This window comes from Phaseolus vulgaris, chromosome 5 (genome assembly GCF_051622355.1).
Source record: "Phaseolus vulgaris cultivar YP4 chromosome 5, ASM5162235v1, whole genome shotgun sequence".
Lineage (NCBI taxonomy): Eukaryota > Viridiplantae > Streptophyta > Magnoliopsida > Fabales > Fabaceae > Phaseolus > Phaseolus vulgaris.
In genome coordinates this window covers 42,029,347-42,054,775 of record NC_143502.1, presented here as the reverse complement: position 1 = coordinate 42,054,775, position 25,429 = coordinate 42,029,347, and the positions used below count along the sequence as shown (strand labels likewise).

The 25,429-nt window shown below is 34.8% G+C and overlaps 2 protein-coding genes across 2 annotated transcripts; both read left to right on the top strand.

The window, feature by feature from the left end:
• The first annotated feature begins 5,121 nt into the window (after positions 1 to 5,121).
• LOC137834541 (LRR receptor-like serine/threonine-protein kinase IOS1) lies at positions 5,122 to 15,640 on the top strand. Its single transcript, XM_090302108.1, has 15 exons — positions 5,122 to 5,188; positions 6,713 to 6,822; positions 6,916 to 7,044; positions 11,696 to 12,116; positions 12,182 to 12,660; positions 12,785 to 12,923; positions 13,011 to 13,082; positions 13,266 to 13,337; positions 13,411 to 13,491; positions 13,714 to 13,871; positions 13,976 to 14,223; positions 14,309 to 14,435; positions 14,618 to 14,686; positions 14,775 to 14,964; positions 15,074 to 15,640. Exons 2-15 carry the CDS (start codon positions 6,729 to 6,731, stop codon positions 15,474 to 15,476), a joined length of 2,682 nt encoding a protein of 893 aa, XP_090158234.1. The 5' UTR covers positions 5,122 to 5,188; positions 6,713 to 6,728; the 3' UTR covers positions 15,477 to 15,640.
• A 6,254-nt stretch (positions 15,641 to 21,894) lies between these two features.
• Positions 21,895 to 25,415, top strand: LOC137834432 (putative leucine-rich repeat receptor-like protein kinase At2g19210). Its single transcript, XM_068642487.2, is given in 8 exon segments — positions 21,895 to 21,958; positions 22,249 to 22,777; positions 22,860 to 23,341; positions 23,434 to 23,575; positions 23,659 to 23,730; positions 23,906 to 23,977; positions 24,051 to 24,131; positions 25,364 to 25,415. Coding segments are annotated over 8 exon segments (1,494 nt in total).
• Positions 25,416 to 25,429: the final 14 nt, after the last annotated feature.

Here is a 25,429-nt window from a genome sequence, read left to right as displayed (position 1 = left end):
GGAAGGCGCCACAAACAAAGTTTGATAAGCTTAAGGATGATCGCCACAAGAATTGGTGGATTCTTGATAAGATCGCAAGATGCAGGGAAAAACCCTAGCAGAGAAACACTCTCTCTAAAATTGTCAAAATATTTGTTCCTCTCATTCTGAGCTTCAACCGTGTGTAAATACAAATTCATCTATAGGTCTTTTCTTGTTTATAAGAAAATAAGACGAAATTACAATATATTCCAAGAAGGATCATTTGCCCTAGTGGTTAAGTTGATAATTTCCATCTGGGCCTTTTTAAGCCTTCCTCTTGTCATGGGTCCGCCTAAGTCTGGAATGGCTTGGTCAAGTTCCTGCTCACTACGCCCTTTGGTTTGAATGTCCTCATCATAGTGAGAGAAAGAGAAGAAAACCCCTATTCTTAGGAGAAGAATTTGCTCAAATTAGCCCTTCTTATGCAATCCAGATCAAGAGTGAAGATTGAATGAGCAGTCATGAGTGGCTAAGTGCTTTCTAACTTGGGATTGAATGTAAATTACTTTGATCAAATGTATTCTTGGTGATATATATATATATATATTGTTGAACCAAGTGGTGTTCAAGCTTTGAACAATCCAAACCCTTTGAAGGATGTTGAAGCCTTGGCTGTGCTTGCTGTTGCTGTGCTGCTTTAGTTAGGATCTGGGGTAGATTGTGTATGTAATCCACCTCTTGATTGAATCCAAAGCATAGGCATTCTCAATCTTTTTGAAAGAAAAATGTTTTTCAAACTAAGTTAAAAACAACTGATTGTTTTGTCGAAACAACCGATTGTTTATACTTAGATGTTTTTAGAAAAGATTGAAAACTGTTTTTCAAATGGTTGAGTTGTTAAAACCAAAACAACCGATTGATTCGAAGAAACAACTGATTGTTTGTTTTGGTACCATAACATAAAAACTGTTTTATCTTTAACTGAGCTTTAAATGATTTAACTGCTTACGCTCCAGTCTTTAAATGCTTTGACCAATCTTTAAATGCAATTAAAGAGTTTGTTAAGATTTGATAACAAACAACATCTTTGAATAAATTCAGAAAAACAGATTTGAGTAAAAAAAAAGAATTTTGAATAGAGTTTTTCAAAGAGCTGAGATTGCTTAGAGTTTGTGATTGATCAAAGTGTGTGGAATAGGATTATGCTTGTATTGATTTCAGATTATCTTCTGTAACAAGTGTAATCCTTATACTCTGTTGAACAAGTTTCGTTTGTGTGTTTGCTGAGATTTGCTGTGTGTTCTTGAGGGGATCAAGATCAACAATCTTAGTGTTGGTGTGTTGGCCAAGAGAAGTGTGTGTCTTGAGGGGATCAAGGTCACTTGCTTGGTTGTGGTGTAAGTGATCAAGGTGTGGTTGCTTAGTGGATTTCCTCAGTGGTTTCTGAGAAGACTGGATGTAGCTCTGGGTTTAGAGTGAACCAGTATAAACATCTGTGTGCAATCTCTCTATCCTTAATCTCTTTAAATTCAGTTTTGATATTTGTTTGCTGGTATAAACAACCGATTGTTTCTGCCAAACAACCGATTGTTTCTGCGAAACAACCGATTGTTTTTCTGGTACTGCTGTTTTTGCTTGCTGTTTTGGCAAATTGGATTCCTTATCAATTGTTTCTTGAGAGAATTTCATTCTTGACTTAAAAGTTTGCGAAAACCCTCTTTAAACAATTCACCCCCCCCCCCTCTAGTTTAAAGCCATCCATTCTAACATATATAATATTCTCTTTTCTACTTGTTCTTGGTATTTTCGTTTCATGTTTATTGCTTGATTCTATCTGATCAATTGAGTCTTAATTTGGATTCTTAAATTTAACTGGAAAGTACCTTTAAGGATCTGAAATAGACGAAAATACTTGATAACTTGTAATGCTAGGAATAGATTTTAGGTTATTAATAGCATCATAATTCTGTTCATAAAGCTGGATGATTTGTTAGATATCTGAGGAATCAGTATTGAAGAAATTATCTTATGAATTTCACCTGTGAGGAATCAAGGTGAATGACTTTAAATTAAGCATCAAGAATAAGTAGTTTTGAGTATTATGTATTGTATTATTCCAAAATACAGATGACTAAAATAGACTTAATTCAATCCCAAGTATCTTTCTCTGTATTTGATAAGTTAGTTTTGTTTTTGGTTGAATCAAAGCCTAAACCTTTGAGTTACTTCTTGTGAAATCTTTAATTTGGTTATGAACAAGTTTTTAACATTATTTTCTATACTTATTGAGTTTTATAACATAACATCTTAATTAGAATTGTTCCTTATGGGTTCGACATTCGAACTTTAAAGAGTACTATATTACAGTTGATTCGGTACACTTGCAAAAAAAAATCAATAGAAATACAAAGAACCTCTTTAACATCTCACTAAGATTTCTAATCTCAGACTAAGGTGGATATATCTATTCTCTCACTCACTCTCTATGTTGCTCTTTTCCATTTGTTTGTCTTTTTCTTCTTCACAAGTTTCCTTTATATAGGTTTCTTCATAAAGAGATAATGAATAATTAATGCTTATCATATTTTCAAGATACATTGAAAATACTATCTTAAAGCTGAACTTCATATTTTTTAAGAAAAATGTAATTTCAAGACTTTAGAATGATCAGAGTCTCCTGTGACTACAGTAGTTGGAGTACATGGAAGTCTTTTAAAAAAAACTGAAATTAGTTAATTATATTCAAATTAATTTTTTGAGAAGTGATATGATTCTTTTTAACAAAATTAGCTTATCAATTAATAAATTTTAGTTTAAGAACAAAATAATTTTATTTTATCCTTTACATTATTTTAAAAAAAAAATATAGAAACTAGTATCATTTTCCACCTCGACTTCTGCTGGATGGAATTAGAGTGTTAAATGATTTTGGTGCATTATAAGGTTAGGTCAATGCATTCTACCATTGACTGGAGGCAGTGGTGGAACCGCAGCTGATGTGAAACAACAATTATACAGAGTCACAGTCATCGTTGTTTTCTGTCTTGTCCCGGTGCAATTTTTCCTCTTTCTGACCTAGTCACTCCATAATTGTCAACATCTTGATGGATGGAGCAGGGAAAGGTAATAAGGTGAAGTTGGAGCAGCAGAAATTCAGATCATATAACTGCACTGCTACCTTCTTCCTTCTTCTTCATTTCCTGTTTATGAGTTACACATGCAGAATCCTCACTCACTAACTGCTGTAACATAAAAACTCTACCTATATAGTTAAAGTAGGCTTAGATAATACTGAAATTTGTTTTACAATTACTGAGATGTCGGTTGTCTCTTCGTTCCTTTCTTAATTAGTACTTGTTTGGGATTGATTTGAAAAAGATAATCCGACAATTCAATAAGTACTTTGTGCAAAGAGTATACATTTGTAAACTAATAAAAATTTCTAGAAAGAGTTTATTTATAATGTTCAATCATGGATCCTTGTTATGATGAACTGAATATCAGTTGTTTACTGATTTGTAGTGTGATCCCTGATTTACGGAGAAGTATATTGATATATGAGTATGTTGGTATATTTGAAGAATATGTTTAATATCTTTCGGTTAATCAATATTTAACTGATTTCTCAGAGATATCATCTCATAATTCGAAACATAAATATGACTCATAAATTATTCTCGTAACTGTCTATCATTTATGATGTGTTTTGACACCATCGGTCACTAGATCGAGACGGACTCCACTAGCAGAAAAACATGAAACTTTAACAATGGGCTTTCCTGTCATATTTATGATCGTTTCTGGTTCCCTGGGACAAAAACAATTGATTCTAGATGATTCTTTAAATCAAGGCGATTACCAACCGGGAGCTATTACCATGAGCACCGCAGTTACACCAGCAAATGGTAGTGCACCGTTGTAATAAGCTGAAACTGCAGAATTCTATGTATACATGCACTTAACGGAGATTGTCAGTGGAAAAGAAATTAAATATATTCCATCATCACTGCCCTTGAAATTTACAGAGTAATAGACTTACAGAAACCTGAAACACTCCAAGGAGATGATATTTTTCATTTTTTAAATCCATTTATTTGGTTTTCACTATTGTACATGAACTTAATAACTAACTTCTTCCCCTCTTTTGCATTTGAAAAAAAATTGATAAGATTACAAGCATCAAGTCAGTTAAGCATAACTCCGCATGATATCAACGGCGGATATCATAACCATAGTTTAGAGAAAGTTTTAGACGAAATTGTATGCATATTTTATACTCTTTTTTTCAATTAAATTAGAATTTTACTTCACTGATTCATAAAAGATATAATAAGAAATTTTTACTGTTAGGTCAAAAGCTTTGACCGAAAAATCCAACCGAAAGATCGAGTCGAAAGTTGATTAGAAAGGTTAAATGTAGAAAATATATATAAATAAATAAAACTCATAATGATAAGTTATTGTAGCAAAACCAATAATGATAAGGTCCAAATTAATAGGTTTGTATTTAAAAAGATACTAGTTAAAAAAGAAAAGTTCAAATAGGTTTTAGGTCCAGTAAGAAAACATTATAAATAGAATATCAGGTATGTATATCAAACTGATTCTGACTCTGACATTGAAGCGCCTTGTAGGTACACACTCTCAATCGTGAGAGGAGATCGAGAGGAGAAGCCGAAAAGATCCAGTTGATCCAGCTCACTTAGGAAGCTTGCCAGCCTTAGATCCAACGTGAAGCAGGAGTTATCTGAGAGCCCAATCCGAGAGTCCAACTCGAAAAGTTAAGAAGATTCGAGAAGTCAACCCACTCTGATTAAAGAGAAATAGTTTCTAGAACTTTGTAAAAACAATTTTAGTTATATATAAATTTATAATATGGTTATTATAGTAAAGAAATCCTTTTTATATTACATTTTTCACATAATATATTATGTATGGACGAGGAAATTAAACATGTCAATTTTTTTTTCTAAAAATAGACCGAAAGAGTGCCATAGTCAAACAAATTAAAATGTTAATTCATCCCATTTAATCAGTGATGGGCTTAATTCTATCACTGCAATTATTCCACATTGTCTTTACTGTAAACGACAAAGCTTGCGATGTCAAATAGTTTTCATCATAACCATATTAAATACTCTCCAACTCCATTATTCATCCACCAAAAACCTACCTTGGAGGGATATCACAGTAGCTGCAGAGAAACACCTTCCCAAGCAATTACACGGTGTCTTTCTATTATGGCCTATTTTGATTCACAACTTCAGATATATATGTTTCTGCAGTGCTTTCTTTTTCTATGCTTTTTTTCTTTCTTAAATGCATGCATGTTGTTCGTCTCCTCTCTTTTATGTTTCTTTTCTAATATCTTTTATATGGTATAGTCATAATCTCCAAATTACTCTTATTAAACAGAAAGTACGTGTGAGTTTAACCAAGGTAACATAATTTATTAAGCTTCACATATTATACTACTTCGGTCAGTAACTCGAGACAAAAAAATAGTTACATGTTAAGAATAAATGTTAAAAATTTTTATGAGTTGGAGTAGCCATCCTAGTCTTTATTTAATATATTTTTTGTTATTAATAAAAAAATAAGATTCATTAATTTTTTTTTCTTTATTTAATATATTTTTTATTACTGATTAAAAGAAACATGAGAATAAGATTCAATAATCTACTTCTTCTAGTTTACACTTACTATGTTATTTGGATATATTTTTATTTATTTGTTGTTCTTGACAAAAAAATATTACTTAGATATATATTTTTAACGAGTAGCATAGTAAGTGTAAATTTAGATATATATTAGTTAGATATATCATATATATTACTAATTTTTAAACATGGTCATTTACCAATTAGAAAGATTATAACTTTTATAGGTAGTTGTTGCAACTAAACATTTACCACGATGGTAGTTCATAAAATTTTGAATACAGGTTAAATTATTTTATTAGATAAAATAATAAATATTAAAAAAAAAAGAAGCTACTTAGAGTCTTAAGAGTTAATTATTTATCGTTTAAAAAAGAGAGTAATTAATTAAACTTGTATATTTGCTTTAAGATGTGATATATTAGGGTTGAGATATTCTTTATTATTATTTTACTTCTTTTACTGATAAAAAAAATTAAAGTTGGTTTAGATAGCGTGAGCCTGTTGGGTGTATTTTGACTAAATAAACTTAATTAAATTTTAACCCTCTTATAATTTAGGTGTTTTTAACTGAGTCTATATTAAAAAAAATTATTCTTAGAATAATTTTTATTTTTACAAATGCAGATACTTAAAAAATAAAAAAAATTGTTAATAAAAACTCAACAAAAATATATTTAAATTTATAAAGTATTTAAAACTTAATTAAACAAACAAATAAAAAAAAACCTTGAGTTGGGTCCCGACTTAGTTATTTTGAATTTCAGCCAATTGAAAGTACTCTTTGTTTGAGTTAGATTTGTTAAATGAGAAAATTGTAAATTGAGATTCACAATCAATTTATCAATATAATTTTAAAATTCTTTATTTTAATAAAAAATTATTTTTCTCTGCAATTATATAATCTGGTTAATAATTGTCAGTATATATATCATCACTCTTTTTAAATCTGGTTAGATGTAAATATTTTAAATGTTAGTATGAAAATTTATTTTGAAATATGCAATTGAGAATTAAACATTCATTTCTGTAAAAAAAATTAAAAAAAAATAAAACGTCTTCTCTGTAAGCTAACCACAATTCTTTGTCAGGTAAAAGTTTAAAAATATGGTGCTCGTATATCTGTCACCCTACAGAGTGTTGGTGACTTTCTTCATTGCTTCTCTATGTGGTTTACTTATTCAAGCTCAGAACCAAGCAGGTTTGATGATGGAAAACATGAACTTCATTTTATCATAATTTTAGCTGAAGTCTCAATTCCCATTGTTCATAAGCATATTTTTTTATGTTTTAGGTTTCATCAGCATAGACTGCGGAGCTAGTGCCGATGAGAAATATACTGAAGAGTCCACAGGCATAGATTACATTTCAGATGCAAATTTCATAACTACTGGTGTGAGCAAGTCAATAGCATCTGATCTCTGTTGAATAAACTTTAATGTAATTTGTGGGTTTTAAAGTTAGAAGTTACTAGAAAAGAGTAGAATGGGAGTTTGGATATGTAAAAGGTCAAAAGTTGTGAGTGGGATTTTAATTGTGTTGTTAGTGGGGTTTTAAGGCCATAATGAAGACTTTTCTAGAAGAGCTTCCTAAAGCCTATAAATAGGATGCTCTCTCAATTGTAAGATACACCACAGAAAGAAATACAATAGAGAGAATCAAAGAAGAGTGTTTCTTTTAGAGAGAATTTAAGTGTGAGTGAGTGTCTATTTTTTACAATTTGGTATCAAGAGCCAATGGCGAATGTGACGGGTCAAATACCGCTACCACGGTTAACGAAGGCGACCAGATATGACAACTGGAGCATTCAAATGAAAGCTCTTCTCGGTTCTCAGGATTCATGGGAGGTGGTCGAAGAAGGTTTTGAAGAACCGACCAATACCACGGGTTATACGGCAGCTCAAACCAAGGCATTGAAAGAGATGCGATCGAAAGATAAGGCAGCTTTGTACATGTTGTATAGAGCTGTTGATGAGGCAATTTTTGAGAAGATTGCTGGTGCGTCCACTTCAAAGGAAGCATGGGACATATTGGAGAAGGTGTTCAAAGGAGCTGACCGAGTTAAGCAAGTGCGTCTACAAACTCTGCGTGGCGAGTTGGAGAACATGAAGATGATGGAGTCAGAAAGTGTATCTGACTACATCACGCGTGTACAGGCTGTGGTGAATCAACTCAACCGAAACGGTGAAACTCTAACCGATGCACGAGTTGTGGAGAAGATTTTGAGAACATTAACAGACAATTTTGAGAGTATTGTGTGCGCGATAGAAGAGTCAAAGGACCTTGCGACGCTCACAGTCGACGAGCTCGCCGGTTCTCTCGAGGCACACGAGCAACGAAAGAAGAAGAAGAAGGAGGAAACACTCGAGCAAGCACTTCAAACCAAGGCGTCAATCAAAGACGAAAAGGTACTCTATCATCAAAATTCTCAATATAGAGGGCGTGGTCGTGGAAGTCATGGAAACGGTCGTGGTGGAAAAGGCAGCAACCATGAAGGGTACTATAAGGAGAAGGAACAGTCGAGCCAACCAAATTGGCGTGGAAGAGGACGTGGTAGAGGAAGAGGCGGCCGATCGAATTATTCCAACATCGAGTGCTACAAATGTCACAAATATGGTCACTATGCGAAGGATTGTAACTCTGACAAATGTTACAATTGTGGTAAAGTGGGGCATTTTGCAAAAGATTGTCGTGCTGATATAAAGATAGAAGAAACAACCAACCTAGCCTTGGAAGTCGAAACGAATGAAGGTGTTCTCTTGATGGCTCAAGATGAAGTCAACATTAACAATGACACTCTGTGGTACCTCGACTCTGGAGCAAGCAACCATATGTGCGGTCATGAGTACCTATTCAAAGATATGCAAAAGATTGAAGATGGTCATGTTTCATTTGGAGATGCATCAAAGGTGGAGGTCAAAGGGCGAGGTACGGTTTGCTACTTACAAAAGGATGGCTTAATTGGGTCACTCCAAGATGTTTATTACGTACCAGACCTCAAGACCAACATTTTGAGTATGGGGCAACTCACGGAGAAAGGTTACTCGATATTTTTGAAAGATCGACTCCTACACTTGAAGAACAAGCAAGGGCGTTTGGTTGCCCGAATTGAGATGGCAAGAAATCGGATGTACAAGTTGAATTTGAGAAGCATACGAGAAAAATGTTTGCAAGTCAACATAGAAGATAAGGCATCGTTGTGGCATCTCCGTTTTGGTCACCTACATCATGGTGGACTAAAAGAGTTAGCGAAGAAGAATATGGTGCACGGGCTACCCAACATGGACTACGAGGGAAAATTTTGTGAAGAATGTGTGCTCAGCAAGCATGTGAGAACCTCGTTTCCAAAAAAGGCTCAATATTGGGCTAAGCAACCTCTCGAATTGATTCATACCGACATATGTGGACCAATTACTCCAGAGTCCTTCAGCGGTAAAAGGTATTTCATTACCTTCATTGATGATTTCTCACGGAAAACTTGGGTTTACTTTCTGAAAGAAAAATCCGAGGCATTTGAGGTGTTCAAAAAGTTCAAGGTGATGGTGGAGAGGACAACTGATAAACAGATCAAAGCTGTACGATCTGATAGAGGTGGCGAGTATACTTCAACGACTTTCATGGAGTATTGCGAGGAGCAAGGCATAAGGCGATTTCTAACTGCACCATACACTCCTCAACAAAATGGTGTGGCCGAGAGGAAGAATCGGACCATTCTCGACATGGTTCGATCAATGCTTAAGAGCAAAAAGATGCCAAAGGAATTTTGGGCGGAAGCTGTGCAATGCGCCATCTATGTGCAAAATCGATGTCCACATGTGAAGTTAGATGATCAAACACCACAAGAGGCATGGAGCGGACAAAAGCCAACAGTTTCTCATCTCAAAGTGTTTGGTAGTGTGGCTTATGCACACGTACCAGATCAACGAAGAACGAAGCTCGAAGACAAAAGCAAAAGGTATGTTTTTATTGGGTATGATGAGAAGACAAAAGGGTACAAGCTACTTGATCCAATAAGCAAGAAGGTGACGGTGAGTCGTGATGTGCAAATAAATGAAGCAAGCGAGTGGGATTGGAACAATTCTTCAGAGGTTATGATTGAAGTTGGAGAATCATCACCGACAAGTATAAATTCCGAAACAACCGATGATGAAGATGAACCACGACAACCTAAAATTCGAAGTTTGCATGATTTGTATGATTCGACAAATGAGGTACACCTAGTATGTCTTTTGGCAGATGCTGAAAATATCAGCTTTGAAGAGGCGGTGCGAGACAAGAAGTGGCAAACTGCCATGGATGAGGAGATTAAAGCGATTGACCGCAACAACACATGGGAGCTAACAGAATTGCCAGAGGGAAGTCAGCCCATTGGTGTGAAGTGGATATTCAAGAAAAAGATGAATGCTCAAGGCGAGATAGAGAGGTACAAGGCGCGACTCGTTGCGAAGGGATACAAACAAAAGGAGGGAATTGACTACGATGAGGTGTTTGCTCCCGTTGTAAGAATGGAGACAATTCGATTGCTCATTTCCCAAGCGGCTCAATTTAAATGGCCGATATTTCAAATGGATGTCAAGTCGGCATTCTTGAATGGTGTGCTTGAAGAAGAAGTTTACATCGAACAACCACCTGGGTACATGAAAATCGGAGAGGAGAAGAAGGTGCTAAAATTGAAGAAGGCACTTTACGGGTTGAAGCAAGCACCGCGGGCATGGAATACTCGTATCGATACATACTTCAAGGAGAACGGGTTCAAGCAATGTCCTTACGAGCATGCTCTTTACGCAAAGAACAATGGAGGTAACATGATATTTGTTGCTCTTTATGTTGATGATCTCATTTTTATGGGTAACAATAATGATATGATAGAAGAGTTTAAGGGCACAATGAGACGGGAATTTGAGATGACAGATTTGGGATTGATGAAGTTTTTCCTTGGCTTGGAAGTTAGACAAAAAGAGACAGGTATTTTTGTATCACAGGAGAAATATGCAAAGGAGATTTTGAAGAAGTACAAGATGGAAAATTGCAACCCAGTATCAATACCAATGGAACCAGGTGCAAAACTCTCAAAGTTCGATGGAGGAGAACGTGTCGATGCAAGTAGATACCGGAGTTTGGTAGGAAGCCTTCGTTATCTCACATGCACAAGGCCGGATCTTTCATTAAGTGTCGGCATCATAAGTCGATTCATGGAGGAACCGGTTTACTCACATTGGAAGGCGTTGAAGCGAGTCCTACGGTACATCCAAGGTACTGTATCACTCGGATTGTTCTACTCAAAAGCAGAAGATTACAAGTTGGTGGGTTACTCTGACAGCGATTGGTGCGGAGACATAGATGATCGGAAAAGTACATCGGGATATGTATTCTTTATGGGCAACACAGCATTTTCTTGGCTTTCAAAGAAGCAACCGATCGTGACGCTATCGACGTGTGAAGCTGAATATGTGGCAGCATCTTGGTGTGTATGTCATGCGATATGGCTAAGAAACTTGTTGAGTAAGATGGAGCTAAAGCAACTAGATGCAACTGTGATTCAAGTTGACAACAAATCAGCAATTGAGTTGGCAAAGAACCCAGTGAACCATGAAAGAAGCAAACATATTGACGTTCGTTTTCACTTTATTCGTGATCATGTGAAGAAAGGAATTGTGGAATTGGTGCATGTGGCAAGTCAAGATCAAGTTGCTGATATCTTCACAAAACCGCTACCGAAAGTCTTTTTCGACAAATTCAAGAAGATGATTGGCATGATGGATGGTAGAAACATTTAAGTTTATGGGGGAGTTTTGTTGAATAAACTTTAATGTAATTTGTGGGTTTTAAAGTTAGAAGTTACTAGAAAAGAGTAGAATGGGAGTTTGGATATGTAAAAGGTCAAAAGTTGTGAGTGGGATTTTAATTGTGTTGTTAGTGGGGTTTTAAGGCCATAATGAAGACTTTTCTAGAAGAGCTTCCTAAAGCCTATAAATAGGATGCTCTCTCAATTGTAAGATACACCACAGAAAGAAATACAATAGAGAGAATCAAAGAAGAGTGTTTCTTTTAGAGAGAATTTAAGTGTGAGTGAGTGTCTATTTTTTACAATCTCAAAGGGATGTCTCAGCAACAGATGTGGAATGTGAGAAGCTTCCCTGAAGGAAGAAGGAACTGCTACAAAATAAACATCACAATAAACTCTAAGTATCTTATCCGGACTGTTTATTTGTACGGAAATTATGATGGGCTGAATAAGACACCAAAATTTGGTCTTCTTCTGGGACCTAACTTCTGGCATACAGTGACTATACACAATGCATCCATTTTCCAATACAATGAGATCATACATGTACCTACACAAGACTATGTACAAATCTGTCTGGTTGACACAGGCCTTGGAACACCATTTATATCAGCCATAGAACTGAGAACTTTGACAGATAATCTTTATGTTCAATCTGGATCGTGGGAAACTCAAAGGCGGTGGGATTTAGGTTCAAACAAAAGCTACAGGTGAACTCTACTTTTGGATTGAACTTTTTCTCTCAGGTACAAGGACTAATTTTGGTTTCTCTCAGGTACAAGGACGATCGTTATGATCGTTACTGGGAAGCTAGCGACATCAATGATTCGACAAAATTAAGTGTTTCGATCTCTGATAAGATTATAATCACCGAGTCCGAATACCACCCGCCAGCTATTGTGATGAGCACTGCAGTTACAGCTGTAAATGCTAATGCTCCGTTGGTAATAAGCTGGGAGCCAGAAAACGAAACTGATCAATTCTATGTTTACATGCACTTCATGGATGTTCAAGTGTTAACCACCAATCAGACAAGAAGATTCAACGTCATGTTGAACGGAAAATTATGGTATGCAAATTGTTCTCCGCTGTACATGGGCGGCAACAGTATAGGTGGCCCGACAGGCCTCAGCGGGAAAGAAATTAAATTTTCCCTGGAGAGGACCGAAAATTCAACCCTACCTCCAATCATCAATGCCATCGAATCTTACAGATTAATAGAATCCCATCAATCAGATACGTACCAAGGAGATGGTATGCGGAGAAAGAGATTAAAATTTCTCATATATCTCAAATCCATTTCTCTAATTAGTTCACGCACAACTGCAAGTGGTCTGAACTATTTTTTTTTCTTTTTTAAATTTTTATTTGAAAAAAGTTGATGCGATTACAAGAATCAAGTCAGTTTATGGAGTGAAAAGAGATTGGCAAGGTGATCCATGCGCCCCTGCAACCTACTTGTGGGATGGTTTGAACTGTACTTATGGCGACAATGAGGTCCCAAGAATCACAACTTTGTAAGTCTTCCTGCCCAAATTTCTATTTTTGCTTTATAAAACTCATATGACATTGTATATAAATATAACTATTCTTTGACAAAACAGGAATTTATCTTCAAGTGGATTGTCAGGAAACATAGACACTTCAATCTCAAATCTCATCATGTTGGAGAAGTTGTGAGTTTTTTTTGTTTTTCTTTTATTTCACACACTCCAAAAATAGACGAGACCAGACAAAACTGGTGTGTTATATCTTTTTATAATTATGCCATGCACTTATCTGTAAGATATTCTTTTGACTTTCGGCACATGTATCAAGATTTAAACATACTTACTATAGCTAAGCTATTTGTTTTCCAGGGATTTATCTAACAATAACTTAACTGGTGAAGTTCCTGATTTTCTGATTCAGTTGCAACACTTGAAGATCTTGTAAGTTACTTCATTTACTGGAACACTATATATTTTCCTCTGTATCAGATAATAGAAACGATATTTTTTTTAGAAACTTGGAGAAGAATGACCTCTCCGGTTCAATTCCCTCTTCACTTATTGAAAAATCACACGAAGGTTCTCTCTCACTAAGGTATGAATCTAACAAAAAGGTCTCAAATTCATAATATGGTTACTTATGATGCTGATGATTATTAATTACTTATATTTAAGGCATTTGAGATTCATTTATAAATGATCCACAAATTTCTGAGCTCAAGCAAAATAAATTGAAGTATGTATTTAAATTATGGATTATTTGTAACGTTTACTGAGACTTGAAACATATTTTTTCTATGATTTCTTTCCATGGTAGTGTGGGTCAAAATCCAAATCTATGTGAATCTGGTGAATGCAACGAGACGAAAAAGAAAAACATAGTTACACCCATACTACTAGTATCAATTAGTGGGGTTTTAATTCTTCTAATAGCAGTTGCAATATTGTGGATCTGTAAAAGGAAAAAATCAAAAGGTAATGCTGAAGTAATTACGGAAAGTTCGTATTTTCTATTAACATTTTACCATAAAGTTAATTTTAAGCTATTCATTTTCAAAATATTTTTGAAAAATTTACAGATTCGGTGGCAGTAAATCATCAGAATAAGATTTCACAACAATCCACAGAAAAGGATGATTCGCTCCAGTCACGCAAAAGTCAAATGTATTCATACAATGATGTCCTTCAAATCACTAACAATTTCAATAGAATTATTGGTAAAGGAGGCTTTGGAACAGTTTACCTGGGCTTTATCAATAACACTCCAGTTGCAGTGAAAATGCTTTCCCCATCAGCAGTTCATGGTTATAAACAATTTCAGGCAGAGGTAAGTTATTAATCAGTTTACTCTAGGTTTCTGATTTTGGTACCAAACCTATATGGTTTAACATGGTTGTGATTTTGATTTTCAGGTTAAACTTTTAATCAGAGTTCATCACAAAAATTTGACATCCCTTATTGGTTACTGTAACGAAGAAACCAACAAGGCTCTCATATATGAGTACATGGCTAAAGGGAACTTACGAGAACATCTCTCAGGTTGGTTCCAAATAAAATTATTTTCTTGTTAAAAATTACTGAAATCAATTTCCAAATTTGATTTCATTTCTGAAACTGTTGATATAGAATTTGTAATATTGGAGAACTGTATGAGTCGTATGACTAACTTGTACTGAACAAAAACAAACATGTATAGAAAGTTACAGAACTTGTTCCTGTAGGTAAATACAATGAATCACCATTCTTGAGCTGGAAGGAAAGACTTCGTGTAGCAGTGGATACAGCCCAAGGTTAGAAAGTAAAATTCAAATTATGAATTTTTGTAAACTCGCTTTTACCTACTTAACACGTTTGCCGTAATTATAAATTTAATATCAGGGTTGGAATATCTGCAAAATGGTTGCAAGCCTCCTATAATCCACAGAGATGTAAAATCTACAAACATCTTGTTGGATGAACACTTCCAAGCAAAATTATCTGATTTCGGTCTATCCAAAGTTGTCCCAGATGATGGGGGATCTCACGTGTCAACTATTGTTGCTGGTACTGTTGGTTATCTTGACCCTCAGTAAGTATTTCAATTATTGCCCTTTCTGTCATTTCCACGTGAATATTTGAGTTATCATCACAAAATCCGCAGAGAGTAACTAATTTGGGTTTCATGACTTCTCCTGCAGCTACCACTCTTCCAATCGATTGACACAGAAAAGTGATGTTTATAGTTTTGGAGTTGTTCTTTTGGAAATAATCACAAATCAATCAGTAACGGGAAGGAATGAAGAAAATGGTCACATAAGTGAACGAGTTAGCTCCATGATACCAACGGGGGATATCAGGGCCATAGTTGACTCAAGGTTAGAAGGAAATTTTGACATTAACTCCGCATGGAAAGCCCTAGAAATAGCAATGGCTTGTGTTTCTCGAAATCCAAATGAAAGGCCAATGATGAGTGTGGTGGTGATTGAACTACAGGAGACTTTAGCGACTGAATTAGCTAGAACAGAGCATAATAATGGTGCTGATCCTAAGTATTCAGTTGCAGCGTGGAGTGAATCCGAATTAATGCCCTTGGCTAGGTAAAAGCTTACTCATGATGAGAATAATAGAACAACCTTGTAACAAGGGAAAGTGATGATTGTACAAGAATAAGGTTATTAGGTGCTTTACTATTATCAGTTTTCTTTTCTGAGTCTGTGTTGTTTAGGATTGGTGATAGCAGTAATAAAAGTTAAAAATATTATTAAGGTTATTAGGTGCTTTACTTTAATCAGTTTTCTTTTCCGAGTCTGTGTTGTTTTGGATTGGTTATAGCAGTAATAAAAGTTAAAATATTATTATGGATTTGTAAACTAGAGTTGCCAACAATAATCACTCTAGCTATTTTTATTATGTCATTGCTTTGTTAATTTTTCTATTAAAGTTTATCTTTAGAAATTTTTATTAACAAATACTTACTGTTTAAACTCGAGAAAAGTAATGAGAAAATATTAAGACATAGAGGATTGTTACAGCTTTTGATATATGCGGAAATATGCTATATAAGTTAGTAAAGTTAAAATTAATAATATGTTATATAAGTTAGTAATAATAAGTTAGCTTCTTCCCTTTGCATTTGGATGTTTCCTCCTTACTTTTTCCACAACCTCCTTCCAAAACTCTATTTTTCTAGGATTTCCCTCAACTTTTAAGCCAATGTTTGAATGGGATTGACATTTGAGCACAGTTAAGTATATTGGCATAGACTGCTAGCTGATGACTTTGGACGCCTACAACTCCAATCCTCGTCGTATGAAAATTCACTTTTAAACCAATCGCTAATTCAAAACATCTGAAGATTGTCTTAATTATGATAACATTTTGGTTTGTAGCTTGGCAAAACCATCAAAGTGTCATCTGGGAAGTAGAGCATTGAAAGTTCTACCTGGCTATCCCCAACTTTCACCCCTTTCAGCTTATTTTCGTTCACTATTTTCCTTACTAGGCCTACCAAAAGAGAAAATGAGCGATTTGGGTCCCTTGTCTTAGACCCCTTGTAAGAATGAATTATTGGGTAGGACTACCGTTAACCAAAACAAACACAAAAGATGATTCCAAGCATCAGTCATTTCTCACATAAGCCTGGTCTACTAAGCATATAGTAGAAGAATTCTCATAACACAGAGTCATAAGCTTTTTAATGGACTTTTATTATTAGTCTTGACCTCTTTTCCTTCGTAAGATCTTCCACCACTTCATTAGCTACAACGTGCTTCCAACAAGCCCTTATCTCTTGGAAAAGCTAATTAAGATTGGTCTTATATTAATAACTCTAGCGAGAGCACATTTCATTCTATTAGAGACGATCTTATATATTGCACCAACAAGTGATATTGGTCTATACTCATCCAAATTCGTGGGGTCCTTTATCTTAGGTTCAAGAGCAATAACGGACCACTTACAACTTTTTGGGATTATTCATGTACTCTCAAAGCTTTGAACCGCTTGTAGAATATCATCCTTGATGGTTTCCCAAGATCCTTGGATGAAATTGAAGTTAAATTCAGGAATTTTTGAGCCATCACCCTCTTACACTGCATCCCTTACCTCTTCCTTTGATGTCTTTGCAACCAGCTTAATATTTTTCTCCTTGTGGATATATATGTGTAAAGGGAAATAAATTAGAAGGATAAAGTTAAGTTGGTTTGTTCCGAACTCAATTTCTTACTCATTCATGCCTTGGTACTATGTGTTTTCATGAAGCTAACTCAGAACTTATCCATCAGTATATTTTCAAACAAGTTTATCCTAAAAACTGCAGATTATAGAGACTGCAATTCTGAGATGTCATTGCCAAGTAGGACCAATATATATATATATATATATATATATATATATATATATATATATACACTTTTTTTTCAATTAAATTTAGAATTTTACTTCACTAATTCATAATGAGATACAATAAAGTATAATATTTTGATGAGAATCAAACTTAGAGAAAGTCTTGTAACACGTAGAGATATACACTTATAACTAATTTAAGATTTAGTAGGGTTTAGGGTTTAACTAGAAAGATCAAGTTCTATTGATGTCAACTCAGGGTGCCTAAGACAATGTTGTGGTATGATGTACTCTGAAAACGGGAATTCGGCTTTATGCAGTACAAGAGTGTTCGCCAATTCTATGCATAGCATAGGCTTAACTCTTGCCATCTTTGCCTTGTGTAGTAGCAGCTTTTGCATGATGTAGTTGGGGCTGATTTATGGTTAGTTCTCCAGCATCTTTTGCACAAATATATAAGGGTCGCCTAAAGGAAAATGGGGATTTGTTAAAGTGCAAAGGCCTTTTGTTCTTGAGACAGTTACAATTGATTTATTCATTATCAGGAATTTTGGTTTGGCTCTTCGAAAGTTTCCTGAAATCCAATGATGTGGTTGGGTTGGTTGATGAGTGGGCTGCGGGTGAGTCAATGCCATGAGAAAAGCATTTGATTATCATACCAACCGGGGCAGCGCTGGTTCTCTATTCTCTACATTTCAGTCTGCCAGCCATATGTTATCATGGAATTTTACAGTTCTTGCTGCATAATTTTGTAATATATTAGGGAATATTGAGTAAGTAAATTAAAATATTTAAAGAGGTAAGAATATTGTACAATAAAATCACGTTAATTGTGTATTAATAAGATTAATTTCTATAATATGTTTATCTAAATTAATATTATTACACTGATATAATTATGTGAGAATTTATAATAATAATTTCCAAAAATTATGACTTTGACGTTGGATTATCCGTCAAATCGAACTAATAGGTATATGACCGATCAAGAAAGAGTAAAATTACCCTTTTCATATAATATATATTACATATGGACCAGGAAACATGGCAATTGTTTTCTGTTAAAGAAAAAAAGACCGAAAGACTGGCCCTAGTCGAACAAATTAAAATCAATATCTTTCTTCACCTCAACCATCCACTACAAGAAAATATTAAATAGAAACCAATTTTTAGAAACCAAAATAATTAGTTGTAATAGTAACTAAATTAGACACCATTTTAGAAACTAAAACAAAAATTGGTTTCTAAATTAGTTTATATTATTTTCTATTATTGTTAAATAGTTTATAAATTGGTATCTAATTAGCAACCAAAGTTTTATCTATCAATTATTTAGTTTCTAAATTTAGCAATACAAATTATTTAGTTAAAATTTTAGCCCATCCCATTTAATAACTGATGGGATTATATGCACTGAAAAAGAGGCTCATTCTCCCTACACCTCCATATGAAATGTCAAATGTCTGTTTTGCTCTTTCTAAATTTTTTTAATACCCTAAACTCTCTCTTAACCTCTCACCAAACCCCTCCATTCCCTTATTCTTTCTATTTTTAAAGGACGACCCTTTAGTCATTTTTCTTCTATTTAATGCATTTATAATATAGAAATAATTTATAAAGTTTGTAAAATTTGAATTAATTAGTTTATTGTGACCAGCTATATACGTGTACGTCGTTAAATTTACGGCATGTTTACGCGTTAACGTGTAGAAGATTTATATTACTGCACATTTAATTAGGGAGTTTTAATGTTGATTCTTCAAGCATTTACATTTAATTCATAGTCAAACAAATTAAAAAGTTAATCCATCCCATTTAATCAGTGATGGGCTTGTATGGACCGGAAAAATGTGTTTTACTTTACTTGTTGACCTGGAACTTTCTTATGTAAGTCAATTTTTTTGGATTTTTCCAGAAACAGGAGAGCTCAGGCATCATTCAGTTCTTTTTTATCGATAAAAAAATAATAATAAAAAATGATATTTTAGATATACCTTAACCCTTCTAAAAAAACAACGACATATTGTGAGGTTTAAAATAGATAACACGAAACATGCAAACATCTATTCTTATCCATCTTAAAAAACATCATTCCTAACTTGAAATAATCTTGCTCAACCCAACCTCTCACTTTTAACCTTTCATTTTTTAATTGACTTCATGTAAATCAATGGTTTTAAACATCAATCTGAGTATGAAAAACATATTAATCATACCTTTGAGATAATCCATGATTAAACCTGTAATTTTTCCATTGTGAAAATTTTCATATGGTCTATGTGTCAATTCTTAAAAACCTTATTTCCATATTTCGCTTACAACTGCTATCTACACGCAATATCAGATTCGGTTAACATCTTCGCTCTCCTCGTTCATTCTGAAGTATGTGAATTTTAGATCTGATGAACTACCCCTGTCCTTCCCAACCACTCGTAATACTTGGACTAGACTAACCCACGCTACCCTACAAGTACTAAATAGATGAGGCATTTTATTTGTCAATTTTTTTTTGTCTAAAAAATAGACCGAAAGAGTGCCATAGTCAAACAAATTAAAATGCTAATCCATCCCATTTAATCTGTGATGGGCTTATATGGACAGGAAAATTGTCTTTTTCTCCACTTGTTGACAATGAACTTTCGTATTTAAGTCAAATTTTTTGGATTTTTCTAGGGAGCAGGTCATCATTCAGTAGTTTTATTAGTTAGCTATTAATGTTTATTCTTCCACATTTCCACTTAATAATTTGAAGCAATATTTTCAATATAATATTGACTTGTCCCGGCCCAACGTGTCATTGACAGACGAATGGCCGAGACCTTCGGAGACTTAACTGAGACGGTCGAAGACCACATTTATTTGGCCGATGGCCTACCCTCACCATGAGAATTTGGCCGATGGCCGAACCTCATTACAATTAACGCTCAAACCGAGATCAGTAAAGCTAATCCATCATCAAGAATTAGGTAATGCAACCCTAAGCGGTATCCACTTCGATAAACGGGCCCAACAAGGTAGGCCCATTAGAATAATATAAATAGCACGCATTCCAAGGAATAAGGTATGTCATTATTACTGTTCACCTACCTGAGAGCTAACCACCCGCTTTACTGACTTGAGCGTCAGAGTGCCTTCGCAGGTACCCCCACCATCCGGTGTTCACCCGACGACCGAGTCCCGAGTGCCGAAGGATAAGCAGGAGGACGAGAAGAACCCCAGCTCATCACCCAGTCACCTGCCCGACCGAAAGAAGACGAAGAAGACTTCAATAGTTCTCTAGGTCCCATCTCCCTAGTAGGAACAAGAACAAAACAAGAGAAAAACTGATTACAGCATTAACAACCCCCGTCTAACTACTGCATAATTCTACCCCACTTGGGGAGACCCCATGCACCACTTCTGCATCAGTTATTAGTTCCTGTGCTAAAATAAAATTACCCTGCACATGCTGCATCCGCACCTGGCAGCTCATTACCAAGCACCACAGTCAGCCTTTTTAATAGAGCACTCCAGAGAAGTCAAAAAACATTCCCTGCTTCTGTGTGATATCGCACCGCTGCACTAAGATCCATCTCATCATCCCCTCACAAGCAATCCAAACAAAGGGAGTTTTCACACCCAAGCGTCCATAACCCAACCAGCTTTGCTTTACCTACCCTTTCACATCTATTTCTTAATACACAGGATCGGACTCAAACCATTCAGAAAAAGAAAGATTAAAGGCCCGAATTCTATGTTTCAGCCAAAGCCAGCATTTCAGTTGTCATATGAAAAATTTCTTCCTCATCCACAACCCTTGCGTGAAAATAATAAGATTACGTTGTTTTCAAATACTCCAAATCACAGCTACCCACATACCTTTCGACACCATATTCTTATTATAGGTGTCTTGTGATAAGCAAACTTGTTCGAAATGACACTTCAAATCCACGTGCTGAACATACAAAAACATCAATCCATCTAGCGATCCCACACATAATGGGCAACATCACATTGTACGAAAAGATGTTGTGAGGATTCATTCACAACTTGGCACATCAAACACAATAGTGCGGGCAACTCCACCCCTCTCTTAGAGAAATTAACTCTTGTTGGAATACTATTCACCATGGCCCTCCACAAGGTTGTCAAAACATTGGAAAAAAGCTTTAACCTATCATAACTTCCTGAAAATATCTTGATGAGGCCCTCTTACATGATTTGCTGGACCATTATAAGCAGATTTCACCGAAAACTTTCCAGAATCGTTGCCTTCCCATACCTGCCTATCCTTCATCTCCTTTAACAGCTCTAGAAGTCTTAGAAGCCTTAGAAGTTCTTCTTCTTGTGTTGATTCCCATTGGAACCTATCCCTCCTCCACTTTAGCCCCCCATTGCCAAACGAAATCTATGCAGCTATAAAAGCCAGTGTCAGTATAACTCATATATTCCTCGAAGCCATGCTGCTCAATCATTGTAGTTGTTGGGATAATATTCAGCCTTTTATGCTAGCTGTTTTTTTAAAAATTAAATTAAACTTTAGTAATAAAAATATATTTTATCGATTTTATATGAATTTAGGTTGATTGATGGGTGAATTAAATAGTATTATTTGTATGATGCAGATTGCAGAGTTAAACACGGAAAAAGAAATTAAAGCTAAAAAGTGTTTGTAATTACCTCCAAACCTAAGTCAATGTGGATGACTTTCTACGTTGCTGTTTTAGCTCTTCTACGTATTCCAGCTTATGCTCAACCAGGTTCTATTTGTTTTCCTTGTCTTGTTTTAAATTCTGTTAGTGAGTGTGGGTTGTGACTCTTCTATCTTTGTACCCTTTTTCTGAAAATGAATAGTACACACACAACAAATCCATCTAGCTTTCGTTTTGCAGTCTTAATTGTTTCCTCTGGCCATTAGGGTTATCATGTGCACATTACTTAAGTAAACTCATGTTGGTTTAGTGACCTTTTATCCCTTCCAGCAAAGAAAGACTTCACTCTCTCTTTTTGTAGCAACTTTAACAGTAATATATGCAATTTTATGTTTTAGGATTCATCAGCATAGATTGCGGAGCTGAAGCAGGTGTCAACACTGAGTCATCAATACACATAAATTATGTTTCGGATGCAAATTTCACAAATACTGGTGTGAGAGGGACAATATCATCTGAGATCAGCAGGCAGACTCAACAACAACTGAGCAGGCTGAGAAGGTTCCCGGAAGGAAACAAGAACTGCTACAAAATAAGCGTCACAAGAGGCTCTAAGTATCTCATCCGCACTCTTTTTCTTTATGGAAATTATGATGGCCAAAATATTCCACCACAGTTTGATCTTCTTCTGGAAGCTAACAAATGGGCTACAGTTAATATAAGCAATGCATCCAATCCCGAATTCGAGGAGATCATACACGTACCTTCACTGGATTATGTACAAATCTGTCTGGTTGACACAGGCCATGGCACACCATTTATAACAACCATAGAATTCATTACTTTGAAAAATAATACATACGTCACTCAATATGGATCGCTGAAACTTTACCTGCGTAACGATTTTGGTTCAAACATAATCTACAGGTGAAATCATACTTATGGCTCAAATCTGTTGCCTTATAAGATTGATTGATTCATTATTGAATTTATTCTGATTTTCTCACAGGTATCCGACTGATGTTTATGATCGTTTGTGGTACATCCTTGAACCATTCGAAGATTGGACAAACCTAAGTGGTTCAATTCCAGATGATTCTTTAGATAAGGGCGATTACCAACTGAGAGCTATTATCATGAGCACCGCAGTTAGACCGGCAAATGATAGTGCTCCGTTGGTAATAAGGTGGGAGCCACAAGATGAAACTGATGAATTCTATGTTTACATGCACTTCACAGAGATTCAAGAGTTAACCACCAATCAGACAAGACAATTCAACATCATGAGGAACGGTGAATTATGGATTTCAAATTTTTCTCCGCGATACCTGGCTGTCGACTCTTTATATACCTCTTCATCTTCAGCCGTCAGTGGAAAAGAAATTAAATATTCCCTCGTGAGGACCGGAAATTCAATCCTGCCTCCCATCATCAGTGCCCTTGAAGTTTACACAGTCGACTTACAGAAACCAGAAACATTCCAAGGAGATGGTATCTTATATTTTTTAAATCCATTTATTGGGTTTTCACTATTGTACATGAACTTAACTACCTTATTTTCCTCTTTTGCATTTGAAAAAAAGTTGATGCCATTACAAGCATCAAGTCCGTTTATGGAGTGAAAAGAGATTGGCAAGGTGATCCATGCGCTCCTGCAGCCTACTTGTGGGATGGTTTGAACTGTACTTATGGCGACGATGAGGTCCCAAGAATCACAACTTGTAAGTCTTGTTACCCAAATTTCTATTATTGCTTTATAAAACTGAGATGATATTGTATATAAATATAACTATTGATTGACAAAACAGGAATTTATCTTCAAGTGGATTGTCAGGAAAGATAGACCCTTCAATCTCAAAGCTCACCATGTTGGAGAAGCTGTGAGTTTTTTTTTTATTTCACCCCATTCAGAAATACATGAGACTAGAAGAATATCTTGTGTTAAATCTTTTTATTAATTATGCTATGCACTTATCTGTAAGATATTCTTTTGACTTTCGGTACATGTGTCAAGATTTAAACATACTTACTATAGCCAAGTTATTTGTTTTCCAGGGATTTATCTAACAATAACTTAAATAGTGAAGTTCTTGATTTTCTGATTCAGTTGCAACACTTGAAGATCTTGTAAGTTACTTCATTTACTGGAACACTATATATTATCCTCTGAATCAGATAATAGAAACGATATTTGTTTTAGAAACTTGGAGAAGAATGACCTCTCCGGTTCAATTCCCTCTGCACTTGTTGAAAAATCTTAGGGAGGTTCTCTCACCCTAAGGTATGAATCTAACTAAAAAGTCTCAAATTCATAATGCAGGGTAGATTCAAATCAAGTGCAGTGGTTGGTCTGCTTACGTCTGGAGCTTCGAAAGGTGCACCTGAAAGTGATTATGTGCTGCCAAAGCTGGTTTTTTTTTTAAAGATGTTGTGTTGTACGGTTGTTTTAGTCTTGTGTATAATAAATTGTATCATCCTTAAGTAATTTATTTGTATATATTATTTCTTGTTAATAAAAAAAACTTATAATTAATTTAAGATTTAGTAGGGAATTCTTTTAGTATAAATTACAAGTAATAAAATTCTTTTAATTATATATAAATTTATAATATGGTTATTATAGTAAATAAATCCTTTTCATATTACCTTTTTCATATAATATATTACATATGGACGACCAAACATGTCAATTTATAAAAAATAGTTCGAAAGACTGCCTTAATCAAACAAATGAAAATGTTAATCAAACATCCCATTTATTCAGTGATGGGTTTATATGGACCGGAAAAAATGTCTTTTTCTCTACTTGTTTTGGAACTTTCTTATGTAAGTAAGTCAATGGTTTTCTTAGACTTCTACCACTGCAACTATTCCACATTGTCTTCTACTGATAGGTCAAATACTTTTTATTATAAGTATATTAAATTCAAATTATTTCACTTTCCTCACACTTTATTTTAAATTTAATTTCTAATCCAAACAAAATATCTATATTCTGATTTAATAATAAACTTATTTATTATTCATTTATGGATTTCAGATCGAAAGTGAAAAAGTTCCATATAATATTAAATAATAATTTATTGAGTTATTAAAAAGTTAAATTTATTTACTTTTCTAGTCATTAAAATCTATTCCAATAAGATTAAAGAATATTGTTATTATTTTAAATCTTCTATATTAATTACATGCCAAAAATAAGCATTCTCCAGGAAGCAACATCATCTTCTAGCTAAACAACTTATTGGAATCTATTTCTTAGACTTTTACCGCTGCAACTATTCCACTTTGTCTTCTACTGTAAGGACAAAGCTTGGCATGTATTTGAGACGTACTAGAAAATGGTCATAGTCAAATACTTTTCACCATAACCATATTAAATACTCTCCATCTCCATTATTCATCCACCAAAAACATACCTTGCAGGGATATCACAGTAGCTGCAGAGAAACACCTTCCCAAGCAATTATACGGTGTCTTTCTATTATGTCTTATTTTGATTCACAACTTCAGATATACATATGTTTCTGCAGTGTTACCTAGGATATTGCTTTCTTTTTCTTAAATGCATGCATGTTC